At 34.8% G+C, this 18,869-nt stretch overlaps 3 protein-coding genes across 6 annotated transcripts in view; 2 read left to right on the plus strand and 1 right to left on the minus strand.

The window, feature by feature from the left end:
• Positions 1–18,869, plus strand: part of LOC140044904 (uncharacterized) — a 28,077-nt gene that overhangs the window by 8,005 nt on the left and 1,203 nt on the right. For 2 of the 4 annotated variants that reach the window (XM_072089600.1, XM_072089604.1), the window contains one exon: positions 489–2,990. In XM_072089600.1, the coding sequence (XP_071945701.1) occupies positions 489–639 (151 nt within the window). In that variant the 3' untranslated portion in view covers positions 640–2,990. Of the gene's footprint in view, positions 1–488; positions 2,991–18,869 lie in introns of those variants that run through there. The other 2 variants (XM_072089602.1, XM_072089603.1) reach the window with 2 other exon arrangements.
• Positions 12,123–15,587, plus strand: LOC140044903 (uncharacterized). Its single transcript, XM_072089599.1, has 5 exons — positions 12,123–13,968; positions 14,103–14,255; positions 14,381–14,569; positions 14,908–15,040; positions 15,286–15,587. The coding sequence occupies exons 1-5, from the start codon at positions 12,136–12,138 to the stop codon at positions 15,585–15,587; spliced, it is 2,610 nt and encodes an 869-aa protein (XP_071945700.1). The 5' UTR covers positions 12,123–12,135.
• On the minus strand, positions 15,654–17,748 carry LOC140044905 (uncharacterized). Its single transcript, XM_072089605.1, has 2 exons — positions 17,014–17,748; positions 15,654–16,688 (listed from the first exon to the last, which is right to left on the minus strand). Exons 1-2 carry the CDS (start codon positions 17,327–17,329, stop codon positions 15,667–15,669), a joined length of 1,338 nt encoding a protein of 445 aa, XP_071945706.1. The 5' UTR covers positions 17,330–17,748; the 3' UTR covers positions 15,654–15,666.

Consider the following 18,869-nt stretch of genomic DNA (forward strand, 5'->3'; position numbering starts at 1 on the left):
TTGTTTTTACTGTAGTTAACATACAGGCATTAATCACTTTTGCTAATTTGACTGTTATGTAGACCTAAATTAATTGTCAATTTGTTATTTTTAGAGACATTCATGGTAACTGAAATACGATACAAAAATGAATTGAAAAAACTCAAATTGCTCTCTGTATTATTTTTTCTGGCAAACCTGACACAAGATCTGTTTTTTTTTTTTTTTTTTTTTTGGCCTTTGTCATCTTCCTTTATTTTTAATAAATATGTTACTATACCTGAAGGAAGTATTACCATTACTTTGACTGATTGATTGGATTAACAATTGCTTGATTGATTGAAAAATGTCTGTAGTACAGTACAGAACTAAAAGGTGACCTTTTAGTTCTGTACTGTATGCACCAGGTGTGATGTTAGCTAAAGCATAATCAATCCAATTTGATACTTAACTCAAACATTGTAAAACTTGTTTTATGATTTATTTCACAAACTTTTTTTTTCTTTTAGATGCTTTGTAGGAATAAATCCCTGCATAGGTAGCAAGAGAATGAAGAAAAAAAAGGGCAAGAGTGTACCAATACACCCGAAGGTAATTGCGCTCACTAACAAACTGATGGATTTTGAAAATGAGTGGAGCCTTACAAGTAATTCTCAGTAAACGTATGATGTCCACCTTTTTATTGTTGATCATTATGGGTGTCTAGAAAACTCAGATCCAGAAAACTCAGATCTCAGATATATCTGAGTTTTCTAGATCTAGAAAAGTCAGATATCTGACTTTTCTAGATCTAGAAAACTCAGATATCAAGATCTGAGTTTTCTAGTTCCAAAATGGAACTAGAAAACCCAATCGTTCTATTATTAATAGAGGGTAGCTTGTTTGAAATACTACAGTATTATACGTTTTCTTACTAATAATAATAATTATTGTAACTTGTAGTAGCAGCCTACGACTTATCATTTAGGCCTAGCTAAGCAAACTCAATTCAAGGCTCCATGTGTGGGTGCTATCGCGATGTATATCGCGAAGAGTAGGCCTGGCCCTACTAGGCTAGAAGTGGTCAACTCGTACCCAAAATAACTTGTACCTATTCCCAAATTGGCTAACTCGTACCTCAACCAACTCGTACCCACACCAACTCGTACATACCTAATTTTTAAGCCTACATTTCAACGGTAAAGTGCACTGTATTTTCTTTATGATTTAAGCCGTGGGCCGCTTCTACATGTTGCAATATTAGTAAGAAAACGTAGGCCTACAGTAATCAGTTTTAATAATACTCTAGTATTTCATATGACCTACCTTCTGATTAATAATGGAATGATCCAAATGACCTACCAACCAATCATTTGATGATCTGAGTTTTCTAGTTCCATTCTGAAACTAGAAAACTCAGATATTGATATCTGAGTCAGAAAAAAGAAGAGATCTAGAAAAGTCAGATATCTAAGTTTTCTAGATCTAGAAAAGTCAGATATCTGAGTTGTCTAGATCTAGAAAACTCAGATCTGAGATGTGAGTTTTCTAGATCTAAGTTTTCTAGACACCCGATCATTATCAATGCTTTTATGTTGCTATTTTTCATTTTTATCTTGCATTCAAATGTGTATGATAGATATCAGTGTATTGCATTTTAGATTATGTACAAGTTGTACAGTAACAATTATAGCTTTGTCAATTGTTCATTTTGTGAGGGTATATTTTTGTTAGTATTGCACCCTCATATTGACCCTCATCAAATATTACCTTTGAGTACTGGGACCAGATAGTGAGAGTCGAGCCGTCCATATTTTATCGGACATTTTATAATCGTCCTTATTTATCGGATATCTTATAACTTTAAACATTAAAAAAAGTATAATAAACTATGAATTATGTTTAATGAAGATAAACAGGCATTGGATGAGTTATGTCGTAAAATTACAGATATTACATCCGCTAGAAGTTGGCATGGATAATGTTACTATTAAATGTACTGTAAGAGAGTGATTACAAAATTGTACTGTCAAAACAAAAATGAGTAAATGGACGGAGGGCTTGACTCTCAGTACCTGATCCCAGTAGCCAAATGTAATTTTATGAGGGTGCAATACTACCAAAAATATACCCTCACAATTTAGGTGTACCGACTTGATATAATCAATTATATTGTCTATTAAATCATGGTATAAATACAAATTTTAAATGTGCATAAGCCATTTCAATGCTTCGTTTGATGTAAGCAAAACTTAGTCCTTATTTAGATTATTTATTTAGCAATAATCTAATTTGTTTGACCTTTGCTTCTTTGTGACATTTAACTTCACAAATGTAATAACACAGACACAGTACAACTGAGTTTGTTTGGTAATTAAGTACAGTACTGTACAATTATTAAGAAACAAGGATTATATTTATTATGATCAGTAAAACCTTTATTAATTTAAAAAAAAATTATGACAGGCTTCAAAATTGTACATGCAATTTTACATGTACATGTAATTAACAATCTTGGTTGATGTAATCTTCATTAAAACTCATCTTCAACTGCTCAGCTGAAGAAGATCTACACAAGGACCACAAATCAATATTATAAGCAAGAGTCACAACATTCTTTTTTTTTTCTGAACTTTAAATATCATTTTATACAGTAGGGTTAAAATGGTTTGTGCACATTGTTTTCTTATAATTTTAGTTTTATTATATAAGTATAGAAAGTGGAGTTTGGCACTTCTTCACTTTCTAAAACTTGAAAAACAAAAGTTGCCAAAAAAAAAAAAAAAATTTAAGTGTACTGCAAATTACCCAGGTACAGGTATTAATGTACCGTATTACATTTTAGATGATGAAAATGGTTGGTTTTAGTATGTTAATGATTATGTACAAAATTATTCTGTACACATACAGTCAGTGAATTGCATTTTATATGATGATAATTGTTGGTTTTAGATTTAAATGATTATGTACAAGTTATACTGTACAGGTATTAATGTACCGTATTACATATTAGATGATGATGATTGTTTTTGTTGGTTTTAGCATGGAGGTATAAAAAAGAAGGAGATTCAACTAGCTAATAGAGATTAAAATGCTGTGTGCTATATGAACTATGACTGACTTCCTCGGACGCTGATTGGCTCGCTTAAATGAGTTCAAAAAAGCCGCCTTCCGCTCTTAGTGGAGTCTGTTAGGGATATTTTGGTTCACTTTTTTCCAAAAGCACCAAATTTGGTATACAGGTTACCCACCCTATACTAATTCAATTTTTGATGGGCGCCAAGCGAAATGACCCCTTGGGTCACCTAATTTGCATAATTTAAAATGGCGGACAGTTTCGCTCAAACACTCTATATCTCTGAAAATACTGGTCACAGAGAGTTGATTTTAAGTTCAAAATGTTCAGAACATAAACATTCCTATTTGCTCTAATTAAGTTTTTTTTATAAAAATGACCGGAAGTACCATTTTTAACCTTTGACCCATTTTTTATGGCATTGCCATATCTCAATAACGAGTTGTCGTAGAGACTTTATTTTGGTGTCAAATTGTTCAGAATATATATGTTACTATTTAGTTTAATGGAACATTTAATCAAAAAATGACCGGAAGTACGTAATTTTGCCTTTGACCTTTATGGTGTATATTACAATTGCTAACTAAATCAATGTTAACATATTTCTCGATATCTCTAAAATTACTTGTCATAGAGAGTTGATTTAGGTTTCAAAATGTTCATAGCATAAACATTTCTATTGGCTATAATGAAGATTTTTTTCAAATAATGATCAGAAATATTACATTTGACCTTTGACCTGTTTTTCAAGACATTACCATATCTCATTATTAAGTTGAGTGGAAATTTCATTTTGGTGTCAAATTGTTCAGAAAGTGTATGTTTCTATTCACTCTAAAAAAAAATTTGATCAAAAAACTTAACCAGAAATAATTCTTTTCACCTTGAAGTTCAAACATGAAATTTATAACCACCTCGGTAAAGATTCTATTCTATAAAAATAGAACACTACCTTGAGTTTCAACATTTTAGGCATTATGAGATTCATAATTACTACATCCACCTTCACACTTGCACAAACTTGTACATCTGACACCAGCACGAAAACATTTACACCTCCCAGCGCAAGTCTTGAGGCAGCCGCAGTGCATAAGTACAGCACATGCCACAGAAGCGTCAGTAAGTGTGGTCCACAGTGGCTTCCAGTTGTTTGAGTCATCTCTCTGCCAGCCCAGTCAGGGATGTTCTGATGAGCTATGATTGCTTTTACTCCAATAAAAACTTGCTTGCAGTAACGCTCTCTTTACATGCTGGAATAATGCAGCTTGAGTTGGTGGTAGTTTTTCTAACGATTTTCTGCCAGTTATAAACATGTGATGCCTAGCTTCATTAACCTTTGAAAAGCCACACCCTTTATTGTACATAAGAACAATAAATCGTTCGATATCTCTCATGTGTTCGGATTCAATATCAAATGACAAAGGATGGTTGATGAGTTCTACAAGTGTCTTTGTTATAGTGGATGTACTATTCCATGTTGACCAGGCAGTTTTCTTACCAATCCCAAGAAACTGTGAAGTTGTGTCGCATCCAGTTAGACTGTGAAAAAGCGGTAATGCAACACATCTTGTTGGCCCAAGATTTAAAAAGATGGTATGAACAGGAATATCACGATAATGCTTTCCTGTTCCAAAGCCAACCCAAAGTTCCTTGAATTTAAGGGTCTCAAAAAAGTGAATTGCCAGGATCACAACATCACTATCCACTGTACGAATATACGCTGTAAAATGACCTTCTTTTGCTGCATGTGACAGATGTAAGATAATCCTGGTGTCTGCCTCAGAATGGTTACATGACTGAAGAGATGATACATCACACTCTCTATTTGAAAGAACGGCATCAAAGCGATTACTTATAAGAAGTTTCCCACACATGTCATTTTGAACTATTTGTTCACTGATGAAGGGGAACAATTCCTTCTTGTTTTCTTCATTCTTTAGAAATCCATTCCAGTCTTGTTTTGGAATTTTTGTGTTTCCATCACCAACTTTTGTTCGAGGACCATTTCCACGTCGCTGTTGCGTCAACAATTTAAGGTTGTTACATTCTGGGTAATTGTCCCATACTGCATCAATTCGTTGAGTATCTCTCTTTAATTGGGCCTTTAAGAATGGTATGATGTTGTACTTCACATACTCATTGAAAGTATTGACATTTGTGGGACGTACCATATGGACTACTGCTGCCATATCAAGAACCACAACTGATGTTTTTATAACATCAGGAGGTTGGCAGATGGTAGATTTATCAAGACACTGAAGAATGTCTGATTTCGTCCCAGACCTAAGTAATCCTTGGTCCGCCAAGCTTGGTGGCTCTCTAAGATTTTCAAATTTAAAAAATTCAGCCAAGTCAGCATCTGGACGAGATTGGATGGACAGGAAAAGTTGCGTTACTAATGACATATTATGCTTTAGTATCCCCTTGTCATTATTGCCTTTTTTCTTGATGTTTGGTCGATTAGCAAAGGTTAAAATGTTATTACGTTTGATCGTATCGGTAACTGGTACTGTTGCCTTTTCTAGTCGTTCAGTAACATACGTGTTATAAAGAGATTGGCCAGTTTCACGTATTTTGGAGAGGGATCTGACAACTGCACTTTCCATGACACTGTGAGTATCAAGTGCATAGAGTTCGTGACTTGTTTCACAGAACGGATTGTTGAGCTCTTCCACCACCTTAACAAACGAAATTACATCATTTCGAAACATTACTTGAAAGCTGTGTCCTTCCTCATGATGAGCATTGGAAACTGATGAACTGATGTCTGTTTCGAACTCCTTAACAATCCGTGAACAGTCTGGTCCAGTCAACATAAACAGGGTAAGATTGTCAGGGTTCTCGTAAAGACCAACTGCTCCACCATGTTCCTGAAGTCTTCTGTTTGACTGTTCATGAGATTGGTCCTTGGCAATGAGGCTAAACTTTTTTGCTGATTTTTGCACAACAAAGTTTCCCTTCATAAACTCTGCATAAATGGCCGGGTGAGTATCTGGTAAAGTAACCATGTCACGTACATGAACTGGAAGCCAACGAGCATAGTTCACATGGTCAAGGACATGGAACCAACCACAGAGTTCATCACAAGATTGAACATATAACTCAAAATTTCCCTCTCGAAGAGAACGTATAAAGCGGGCCATCATTAGTTCTAGATCCATTATCATCGACCAAAATTGAAATTGAGGCACAGAATCTGAATTTCGACGATTCCACATTTCGAATGGCTCAGTTGGGCCCACTACACCGGTGCTGTATTTTGTGTATGCAGTTTGTTTCAGAAGGTAAAGTGACATTAGTGTTACTTGATGTGCATACCTAGTACGTTTGATTTTATGTTCATTGAGCACAGATTCTGCACGCCCAGATGTTAAAACTTCTGCCTGAGAAAGGACCGTTGCCCATCCTGAATCGCGGAGCAGCTTTCCTATCATAAGATGCATCTTGTCTTCAATGTGCAATGCACCCATCATAGCAACCAACTTGCTTTCTCCTAAAGTATCAGGATATTGCCACTGAATTCGTTTTATGATCGCATACAGTGGCTGATCAGCACCAAGTACAGATGTCTGACCCTGGTTTATAAACTTGGTACTTTTCATTGTCAATTCCATTGCGTGTTTCATTGAAGATGCACACGCAGCCTTATTTGGAAAGAGAGGGTATATACCGATCTCGGCAGGTGGTTTTACCGATTCTTCACTTGCCATCCTTGAATTATATCCCGACCAAGTGATAGTATCAGAATTTGTAAGTGTTTCCTTCTTTAAAACACCCATGGTATGTGCCATCCAAACTTCATCTTTAACTTTAGCACCGTGTAAATTGTGTTGAGGTCTGCATCTTCTACTATCATCATATAATGGTGCAAATACATTTGCATTTGTGAGATGAATTGGAGTATGTATTACATAGTCATCTGGTAGTTGAGGTTTCTTTGTGTCTATTGGATTGATACATATAGGTGGACGTTTCTTTCCTTGATTGTCATGAGAAAGATGGTTCGTAACACTGAGGGCATATCCATGAAACTCATCTTGTGAGAAGTTTCCTTGTGCTTTGCTATCTATATTATCTACATCGTGTGTGGTGAATACATTGAGACGAATGTTGGTAGGCAAAACTACCCCATCCTGAAAAAAAGTTAATGATTAATGTTTAAAAGCGGCCTAGTAATTACATTATACAGTATTGGATTTATTATACATTAAAAACATACATATAAAACATACATATAAAACACTGATAGAATTTACCTTAGCATGGCGAGCACAAACGGCACGTGCAATGTCTTTCTTCACTTCCATTATGCGACTATATGATACTGAAAGACCATGTGCATGATCAATATCGATCTGCTTTCTGTTTCTTCCTTGACCGTGTAGTTTAAGTCCGTGATATAAAGGAAAGGGCGTTTCTCTTTCCTTATTGTGTCGTATTTCAGCAACTTTGCATACGTGATGCGTACCTTTGCTAGCATTAAATATTAATAACTGCGAAATATTGCGTGCAATCTTCTGCCTTTTATTTACATTTACTCCATCCTCGTTTCTTTGAAGAGGATCTGGGCCCTGAAGTACTATATTGAGAAAACTCATCAGCTCTTCACTTACAGCAACTGTTTGGCAATCAGAAGAGAAGGAGCCATTGAAGGGCGGCTGGTCCCGCAAACAAAGATTGTGCATTATTACAGCAGCCCTCATCAACGTTAAAGCATCTTCTTGACATAACTGTGACTTAAATGCTTTTTTAAGTTCCTCCACTACTTTTGAATTATTAGATATGAAGATATCTTTTCTACCATATTTTTGTGTAGAGAATTCTTTCCATTCAGGAAGAAAGCTGAGAAGGTGGTCTTTAAATCTGGTTGCATGTGGATCCTTTTTATTTCGACATGGGTGTCCATTATCACACATTAGCTTCTGATAAATTTCACGCAGCTCTGAAAGCTTAAATACTGTACTTTTTGCATTTTCGATCATGGTTACAATTTGAGCACATATTATAGAATCAAATGGTAAAATTATTGCAGGTGAAACATCTTTCGATCGCTCAGTAGACCGGGCAGAATCTCTTAATTGTGTATAACACTGACGATGGTAATAAAAATCAGCTGCATGGGCGTCAGAAGCTACAGTTAGTCTACCAAGCAACTGGAAATTTTTATTAATTTTTGCCCAACACTTTAGATTAACATCAACAGCATCTGTTTCCACCTTATGAAGGTTGGTTGGAGATTTCTCCTCGCAGATTACACAGCATATTCCTACAGTCAAATAATCTGATGATCGAAGTTTCTTTGGACTACTATGTGTTGTAATACTAGCGTCATTGTTTAGCTTGCTACTTGCCCGCTTGACACGTGAGCTGCTAACAAAGCTTCTGCACATTTTATGATACTTTGCTTTATGTATTTTTAAAGTTTCTGCAATACCTGACCCATCATCTAACTGACTAAGTGTCACATTGATACCAGCAGGAAATGTATTTGGGTTTATCTGACTTAAATTGTTTATATCTTTCTCTAGTGATAACATTCCATTTTCAGTCGGTGTTTGTAAAGGTTGTTTATTTTTTTGTTGACAAAGGCAACAGAGATCCCAATTCAAATTGTTGGTAGAAGACATTATTAATATTTATTATCCTATAGTTAAGGTGTAAAAATCCTAGGAAAAAAAATACAAAGTTGTTATCAACATGATTTTAAGAAAGCAAAAATTGTGTATACTGCCTTTCGCCTAGGCTAGGCTAGGCCCAAGCTAGGTGTTCTACCATCTATAGAAGTATACGCACCTAGGCCTTTGAGTTTGAAATATATTATTTGCAAAGTATAATTAATGTCTATCTACTAAAGATGAGTATTCTTTGTCTATACAATGTCTATCATTTGCATGTATTAATATGTACTCACAACTAAATAGGACAATCTATTTAACTTCATTCAGTGCAGTAACCATTGTAACTATGCAAGTAGCCATCTTTGACATGTGCTCAAAAGTTTTAGATTATATGTTGATAGAGGGCGTAGTTCAGTCAAAATAATATAATTATGGCTTACCTGAGAGCTACTTCCGGCCATTTTTTGGCAAAATCTTTCATTATACAGAATAGAAACATACTGTACACTTTCTGAACAATTTGACACCAAAATGAAATTTCCACGGCAACGCAATAATGAGATACGGTAATGTCAGGAAAAACAGGTCAAAGGTCAAATGTAATATTTCTGATCATTATTTGAAAAAAACCTTCATTATAACCAATAGAAATGTTTATGCTATGAACATTTTGAAACCTAAATCAACTCTCTATGACAAGTAATTTTAGAGATACAGAGAAATATGTTAACATTGATTCAGTTAGCAATTGTAATATACACCATAAAGGTCAAAGGCAAAATTACGTACTTCCGGTCATTTTGTGATTAAATGTTCCATTAAACTAAATAGTAACATATATATTCTGAACAATTTGACACCAAAATAAATTTTCTACGACAATTCATTATTGAGATATGGCAATGCCATAAAAAATGGGTCAAAGGTTAAAAATGGTACTTCCGGTCATTTTTATAAAAAAAACTTAACCCATTGACCCCTAAGTTTATTTTGCTCCCCTGGGACCCAAAAAGCATATGTCATATAATTAACCCTAACTTTTTTTCTAAACACAGACATTAAAAAAATTAAAAAACAAAAATAATGCAAAGGACATTTTATTTCCAAATATGTTTTCAAATTTGTGTTACAACTTATTTTGGCGGAGTATGGATTATGCAAATTTTAGAAATATTTTAGGAAAATTATTAAAAATTTGTAATTTATCTTTGACTACCAAATGCACAAAAATTAATAAATATTTCATAATAAAACTCATCTCTTCATCAGAACCTATTTCTTCTCTTCAAAATAAGACCAAACTTGACCATTATGAATGACCGGTTTCGAAATTATGAAGAAATTAGTAGACTGACTCATCCGACGATGACCATATGGGGCCTAGGCCTATCGGGAGCCGCCCCGAGAGCGTCCTCGCCGCTGTTTGTTCACCGGGAATGTTAAAAAAAACATCCCGAAAGCGACTTGGAATTCGCGATTCCCACGCGCACCGGCATCCCTCGGGAGCTTAGTCCGCTGTTTTAGACGTGTAGCTTGCAGAAAATTTGACGAAAATGCGTCGAAAACTTATGAAATTAAAACAAGTTTGGTATCAAAATGTTTGTCAAAAGTTATGCTTCAATAAACTGACCTTTGCGCAGAGTTTGAACAAATATTTCATGCCCATAATGCATCTGACATGTCAGGGTTCATATTACAATCAAAGGTAAACAATATGGCGCGGCCCTTGTGAGGACATCTTCACGACTTTTCTCCGGTAGAAAAATCACATTTTTACATGGAAATATGACGATTTAGACACTGTAACTGATACATAATCTTTATTTATTATACATTTATTGTATACAAGCTTCAAAATAGTGATTATTAGAAATAAAGATGGATTTTAGACGATTTTACGTTGTATGTCTAGGCCTAGATTCATTCAACGCGCCTGTCGCGTTTCGAACAGCGTGCTTCGAAAAACGGTTATATTTTCGAATTTTATTTTCAAACTAACTTCAACAATTGTTTTTATATATTTAGAAGCATATTTTTAAAAAAAAAGTTGTGAGTATTTTGTATAATTATTTGTTACGATTCATGCACAGCAAACTGCGCATGTAAATTCGATTTACTTTTTTTTTGTTGAAAATTTGTTTACAATGACCTTGACTTTTAACCTTTTGAGCGCTTTAAGCGCTTATCGTGGTGAATCGGTTAATTAGAGCAAATAGGAATGTTTATGTTCTGAACATTTTGAACTTAAAATCAACTCTCTGTGACCAGTATTTTCAGAGATATAGAGTGTTTGAGCGAAACTGTCCGCCATTTTAAATTATGCAAATTAGGTGACCCAAGGGGTCATTTCGCTTGGCGCCCATCAAAAATTGAATTAGTTTAGGGTGGGCAACCTGTATACCAAATTTGGTGCTTTTGGAAAAAAGTGAACCAAACACCCATATTTCATCCCTAACAGACTCCACTATCTGCCACGCGGGACGTCGCCTTTCATCGTTGTCAGTGCAGCCGGTCGTTCATACGCTTGTTACAAGGCCCCTTAGCATTTAAGTCGCCCCGAACATGTATTTTAAACACTTTTTTGGTTGTATTTGCTTCTAGAGAGGGCTTGTGGGGTCAGAGTTTAACTTATCCGAAACCATATTGAATTTAGAAAGCCATTACATTTTATTAGAAGAAAATCGAGTAATATTTACCAAAATAACCGTAAGTTTAAGATTTTATGGTTTTTATATTATATATCGATAACACGATAACGTCGGAAAATGATTTTTTTTAGTAAATATTATTTAATAATTTAGGTGTCAAACCGTGAAAATCCCGACCGTGTACACGCGTGTATATTTTCTCTACATGCATTGCAACATAGGGCTTTTTTCTCGGCGAGTCGCTTGTTGGTTCATCAAGTGTGACGTAATCAACGGGTTAGGAAGATAATGCTGGGGCTAGGCCTAGAGTATCCTTCTTGTTTGATATTATGATTCGTGAACCTATTCAACATTGTTATTAATATAATTTATAGTTATAGGCTAATTTATATTATAATTTTAATACAATGGTGAACACATTTTAGTAAGACAGAGTAGGCTAAGTAAAGTAAAGTAAGGCTACTAGTACTACTAAACTAGCTAGCTAGGCCTCTACACTACTAAGTCTAGGCCTAGACTACAGTACAACTAGTTGGTTAATATGGTTTGTTTTTGTCAGATAATTTTTAATTAATTTAATTTTAGTAGTTTTTAACCTACCATAGGCCAAAATTAAATCTGGTAAACTGCAAGTTACATAAGAATTTTAAGATATTTAAATGTCATAAATGTCTTGCAAACATTGAATTGGTAACCAAAATATACAGAATAATTAATGGTAATACCAGGTAATTTAACTTTATTTTACAATATTAGCAATAAGTACATTTTTTTTAAATGCCAATGATTTTTTTTATAATTTCTAAATTAATTTAATTTCAGGAAATTGTAGAAAATGGAACGGCACAAATGTTGCCTCCAGGATCTCTGTAGATTATGTGGTAAAAAAAACTGCTCTAAAATAAATCTATTGAAATCCAAGTTGTGCTATGCAAGAGATATCAACCTTTCATTAGGAGTTGATGTGTTGCAAGATGTAGATGGCATCCATCCCAACTTCATCTGCAACTGCTGTAAGATGAAATTACATCGTTGGCGGACTTTCCGCAATAAGAAAAAAGACAAAGAAATATCAATTCATCTTTTGCCATTTGCTGAACATTCCGATGATAATTGTTCTGTATGTGCATTTTCTGTTCCATTGATCAATCTCAACAAAATTCTAGCAATTGGGAAGAATCTTGGCTTTGTAGCACAACTTGGAACCGACAAAGTCACATTCATTAAGATAATTAATGATCTTCCTATTGTTTGTGTGCATATTTATGCCACATGCTCATGGAAAGTAAATGTTTTGTTGAAGGATTCTACAAATAGATGTGCAAAATTTCCTGAAATTCTGACAGAAGATAATGCAGAATGTTTATTGACATGGATATGGAAATCTGCAATTTGCTGTGGAAACACTGAGTTCATCCAACTTTGTCGCAAGCAATCACCATCAAACCTAGCAGTGTTTAATAGTATTTCTGGATCAACAGTGGCAATGGAAGAGGACACAAATGGTGAAAGAACAATAAGGCACGTGAACTGCTGTATATTTGTTGAGGGAAATCGCTGTGAAGTATGCACAATGTATAGAACAACGTTAATGTCTAAAAGGTCAAGAATTAATGATCAAAAAGCAGTAGACATTAGTTCTCATGCACGAAATGATCAGTTAAACAATGATCAGTTAAGGAAAAAGTTGATGTTGGTGTCAAATGACAGGAAAAACTTACAGAAAATGGTTAAAGACCTTAAAGAAAAAGTAAGGAAGTCATTTGAAGATGATTCTAGTCCATTGCAAGAAACAATGTCTGAAGCTCTAAAGACAATAATGACAACACATACAGAAACTGTGTCAGAACAATTTAAGGAAGGTTCTCCACAAAGACTACTATGGGATGAACAAGTGGCTGCCAATAAATCATCTGCAACAGGTCGTCGTTGGCACCCAGCAATAATTCGTTTTTGCTTAGCGTTGCACATGAAGTCTACTGCAGCTTACCGTATTATTAGGAACTCTGGTTACTTGACATTGCCACATGAAAATACCCTAAGGAACTACACACATTTTACTGATGCAAAGTCTGGTTTTAATCCTGATGTTATCCTGCGGATAAAGCATGATATACATTTTGATGCGTTACCTAATTTTAGGAAAATTGTTTCATTAAGTTTTGATGAAATGAAGATAAACGCAGGTCTTGTGTATTCTAGCAAATCGGGTAATCTTGTTGGATTCTCCAGTATGGGATCAATGAACGAAGCCATGGACAATTTTGCAAGAGAGTTGGACTTGGACAAAAATAAACAACCAAAGGAAGCATCACACATGTTGTCTCTGATGGTTCGGGGCATGTTTATGCCTTTACATGAAACATTCGCACATTTCCCCACTCATGGCTGCAAGAGTTACAATTTATATTGGATCATATGGAAAGCTGTGACTTGGCTAGAGTATGCAGGATTCAGAGTTTGTGCTTTCGTATGTGATGGTGCAAGTCCAAATCGAAAATTTTACAGACAGCATGGAACATCTGTTTCTTCAGAAGTTGTCTTTTCAACCATTAGTCCATATACGAAAAGGAATATCTATTTCATTTGCGACACTCCACACTTGTTAAAGACTACAAGAAATAATCTCGAAAACTCTGGATTTAACTCAAAATCAAGAAACTTGCATGTGAGTTATACATTTTAATATTTTTTTTTCATACCAGTTTTTACTAGTGAAAACACAATTCCGCCCCCCCCCCCCCCCCCAACTTTATGCTACAGTGGCAAGCTCTTCATTTTTTTTCCTCTTTTTTTTTGCAGTTTAATCATCAAGATCTAAAGTGGAATCAGTTGCTCACCTTGGTAGAAGAAGATATTGGATGTGGTAGTGGCCTAAGAAAACTCCACAAAATACGCCACGAACATTTATACCTTACGCCAAGCTTAAGGATGAAAGTTAAACTAGCTGTCCAGGTAATTTTAGTTTGTTTGTTTAGTTTTTAGTAATCTGAGACCCAATGTAAATTTAAATTGACTTCTTTCTTGTTGTCTAGGCAAATACATTTTTTAAAGTTTTTATCATTCTCCATTTATCTTAGATCCTTAGCAGCAGTGTTGCCCATGCGTTGGAAATTCAAGGCAGACATGACACAAAAAGTCTAATCCACTTCATAAAGTACATGAACAAGTTTTTTGATTGTCTTAATGTTAGTCGTGTTGAGAGACGAAGAAACAACATAAATGAGAACCTGTTAGAATACAGAAGTGTGGATGATTCAAGATTAAAGGTACAGATTTGTTTTTCAAATTATTAAAGAATTTCATATAAATTATCCTAATACACCTATAGTCAACCAAACATGAAGATCGGTTTACCCATGGAGTTATATTTTTATACCGCCATGATTTAACTGAAAAGTTCAGCCAAGATTTATACTTACCCCAGTGAATTTGGGGTATACACCTAAGTGTATCCTTGCCATTTGATTGGTTGATAAGGTATCATGCGACATGCATTTTTTCAATCCATCCTTGCATTCAGGTAGTATATTGAATATTTTATTCATGGAATGGGCTAGCCCATCTTTCAATGGTTACTCATGAAATCATTTTTACTGGCTTTTAGTGGCTTGTAGACGATTTCCTCGGCTTTCTTAATACATGGGAGAATCAATGTTTGGAAACACCAAATACAACAGCAGCAGAAAAGAAAAGGATGTGCCTAAGTCGTGAAACACTTGACGGACTAAGAATAACAGGTTATTTTTTTTCTTTTCATTTATGTTTAGCTATAGATTGTTTGATAGATCATAGGTTGCAAAAGCACAATCTAATAAGTTCTTTATCTTTCAGTGTATTAAAAAGTAAATATAAACCAGGGCTTGCGACCCCTGTCTTCTAGCCTGGCACGTCATCAAATCCTGTTATTCCTAATGATTGTATTGTTAAAAACTATATTAAATCAAATGTTAATACAATTAATGTTTATTGTGTTCCTCTACAGTTAACTCTTTTGTGAAACTTACAAAGGAATTGCTTGCTACTGATGGTGTGGACTATGTGTTGAGTGAAAAACTAAACCAAGATCCTCTTGAGGAATACTTTAGCAAACAGAGAGGATGTGGAGGAAGAAATGAAAACCCAACAGTTCATCAATTCCAACATAATGCATTGACACTACAAGTTGCAGGAGCCAGAAGTGTAACTGGTTCAATCCACTCCAACACCAGGAAGTCTGGATTTAGCATAGACAGTACCCCATTCCCAAAAAGAACGAAAACCATAAATAATAAAGTAGAAATATAATAATAATTTCATGAACACCTTTTATGTATTTACTGAACTGTATAGAAAATATTTATATTGTGAATAAATTGGAAATTCTTTAAGTTAAGTCATTATTTTTAAGTTTCTTTCTTAAGGGTTTTTCACCCTTCTTTCCGACTGATGCATCTTTCTTTTTTCTTTCCATCATATATACGGTGGTAAAAGCCTTACATCTGATGTCTATATAACATCCAATAACTTTGTTAAATAAAGTAGACACTACTACCTCATTAACATTATCCCCAATTAACCGTTCCCATGCTAATTTAATGACAGGCGAGTCAAGGGCTGAAGTAAGTTTGTCCTTTAAATTTAAACCACAAAGTTCTGTAATTTTTGTGGAGGACAAAATGGGTTTTACCTCGCATTCTAGCCGCCTAAAAAATAAAAATGAATCATTATTTATTTTAAATAGGCCTCCTCTGTTAATTTTTGTAATCCAGTCTTTACTATAATCTAAAAATGACATTTTATCATTGTTGTCTTCAATTTCTAATTTCCTTAATACATCAATAGATAAATTAGCTAGATTGTTATTTGGAAATCTTCTGTAAAAGCGTAGTAATTTATGCGGAATATAGCCAGCCATGTATCTTAATGTTTGTTGCTCTTCCTTGGTTACCTCTACCTGTGGCGGTTCATTTGCAGCAGCATTCTCATATGGCCCAATTTGCCTTAACAACAACTCTTCTACAATTGCCTCGCTTGCCATTTGGAATAAAAAATTTGCAGCAATATCACAGTCAACTAAACCTAAAAATTGATTTGAGTTTTCATTTATGCGAAAAGTATGAAAGTTTCTACACACTGCGTCTAACCCTTCTGATGCAGTTCTTTTAGTGTTCGCTACAGTTGCTGTCTCCCATAAAGTATTGACAAGTTTGTTTGCAACATCCTGAATGTCTTTTGACCGCAACTCGACCACTGCATTGTTTATTGCTGTTGCCATCTTTGGATTTAACTGCAGCATAGGGTCTTCAAGAACTTTGTTAAATGAGTGATTAACAATTTCCAAAGAATCAGCTAATGCATTTTCAAGTAGATATTGGCTCTTCCATTTTATCGGCTTCTTTTTTGCAGCTGTGAATTATTTTAAAATAAATCATAAATTAAAATGTTTTTCCCCTAAAAAGTTAAATTCAATCCGACTATCCCTAATATTTTAATTTCCTGTGCAAAATACAATCAATGTAGTGGGCGACGTAGGGCTGAAATATCTATTCCCTGTATTTCGGTAATTTTAAATTTAATTATTTGGAAAATGTGTCAACAGCAAAATCCATGAATAATTATAAAATGTACAGTAGTACTAGCCTAGGCCTAGGTAGTAAATAGCCTTATTTTCTATTAGAGTAATTAATTAGTTAGGCCTAGGCCTATACCATCTACGCTCATTAATACTTACCTTTTTCCGGTTTATTGTTAGTAGTTGATTCGCTGGGCCTACTAGCGTTCGTATAATTGCTTGGCCCACTAGGCTCAGAACCAATAATACACTTGTCGCACTTCCACGTTTCTTCGGCGGCTAGGCCTAGGCCTGAACTCACGCAATTCGTATGGAACCATCTGACTTCGCAATCTTTACCGTTGCAGGCTATTGTCTCTTCCGTCGATGGACAGTTACATATACAGATATTTTTCACTTCTTCGGTGCCTACTTCGGTATTTATTTCTTCAAATTCTGCTAATAATTCTTTTGTTAACAACTCATCAAACTCCATCACATCAATTTTTGTAGAATAACCTCCATTGAATAAAAGAATACAGTGTTGCTTTTTTGCACTGCCGCGCGCTTGCACACGACGCTCATGTGCTCGAGGTCAAGTGGTTTGCTTCCGGTTTTACAATTAATTATACGACCTTTTCGTGACATATTGACCTTGTACGCCACGCAGTGCTTATGTGCGATACCGTTTATAATTACTCCCTTATCTGTTAAACATTCGGCGGCTGCAATGAATACATCAAAGGAGACAAGCTAGTTGAATCTCCTTCTTTTTTATACCTCCATGGTTTTAGTATGTTAATGATTCTGTACGAAATTATACTGTACACATACAGTCAGTGAATTGCATTTTAGATGAAAATGGTTGGTTTTAGTGGGTGTCTAGAAAACTCAGATCTCAGATATATCTGAGTTTTCTAGATCTAAAAAAGTCAGATATCTGAGTTTTCTAGATCTAGAAAACTCAGATATCTGAGTTTTCTAGATCTAGAAAACTCAGATATTAAGATCTGAGTTTTCTAGTTCCAAAATGGAACTAGAAAACCCAGATCATCAAATGGATCGTTCCATTATTAATAGAGGGTAGCTTGTTTGAAATACTACAGTATTATACGTTTTCTTACTATTACTAATAATAATAATAATTGTAACTTGTAGTAGCAGCCTACGACTTAAATCATAAAGAAATACAGTATACACTTTTTAAAATGTAGGCTTATCATTTAGGCCTAGCTAAGCAAACTCAATTCAAGGCTCAATGTGTGGGTGCTATCGCGATGTATATCGCGAAGAGTAGGCCTGGCCCTTATCTAGTCTAGAAGTGGTCAACTCGTACCCAAAATAACTCGTACCTATTCCCAACTTGGCTAACTCGTACCTCAACCAACTCGTACCCACACCAACTCGTACATACCTAATTTTTAAGCCTACATTTTATCTGTAACATGCGCTGTATTTTCTTTATGATTTAAGCCGTAGACCGCTTCTACATGTTACAATATTATTAGTACACAGTAATCAGTTTTAATAATACTGTAGGCCTACTCTAGTATTTCAAATGACCTACCTTCTGATTAATAATGGAATGATCCAAATGACCTACCAACCAATCATATGATGATTTGAGTTTTCTAGTTCCATTCTGGAACTAGAAAACTCAGATATTGATATCTGAGTTTTCTAGATCTATCTGACTTTTCTAGATCTAGAAAACTCAGATATATCTGAGATCTGAGTTTTCTAGATCTGAGTTTTCTAGACACCCGGTTTTAGTATGTTAATGATTATGTACAAAATTATTCTGTACATTTACATACAGTCAGTGAATTGCATTTTAGATGATGATGATTGTTGGTTTTAGATTTAAATGATTATGTACAAGTTATACTGTACAGGTATTAATGTACCGTATTACATTTTAGATAATGATGATTGTTGGTTTTAGTATGTTAATGATTCTGTACAAGGTTATACTGTACAGGTACAGACAGTCAGTGAATTGCATTTTAGATGATAATAATTGTTGGTTTTAGATT

This window comes from Antedon mediterranea, chromosome 3 (assembly GCF_964355755.1).
Source record: "Antedon mediterranea chromosome 3, ecAntMedi1.1, whole genome shotgun sequence".
NCBI classification, from domain to species: domain Eukaryota; kingdom Metazoa; phylum Echinodermata; class Crinoidea; order Comatulida; family Antedonidae; genus Antedon; species Antedon mediterranea.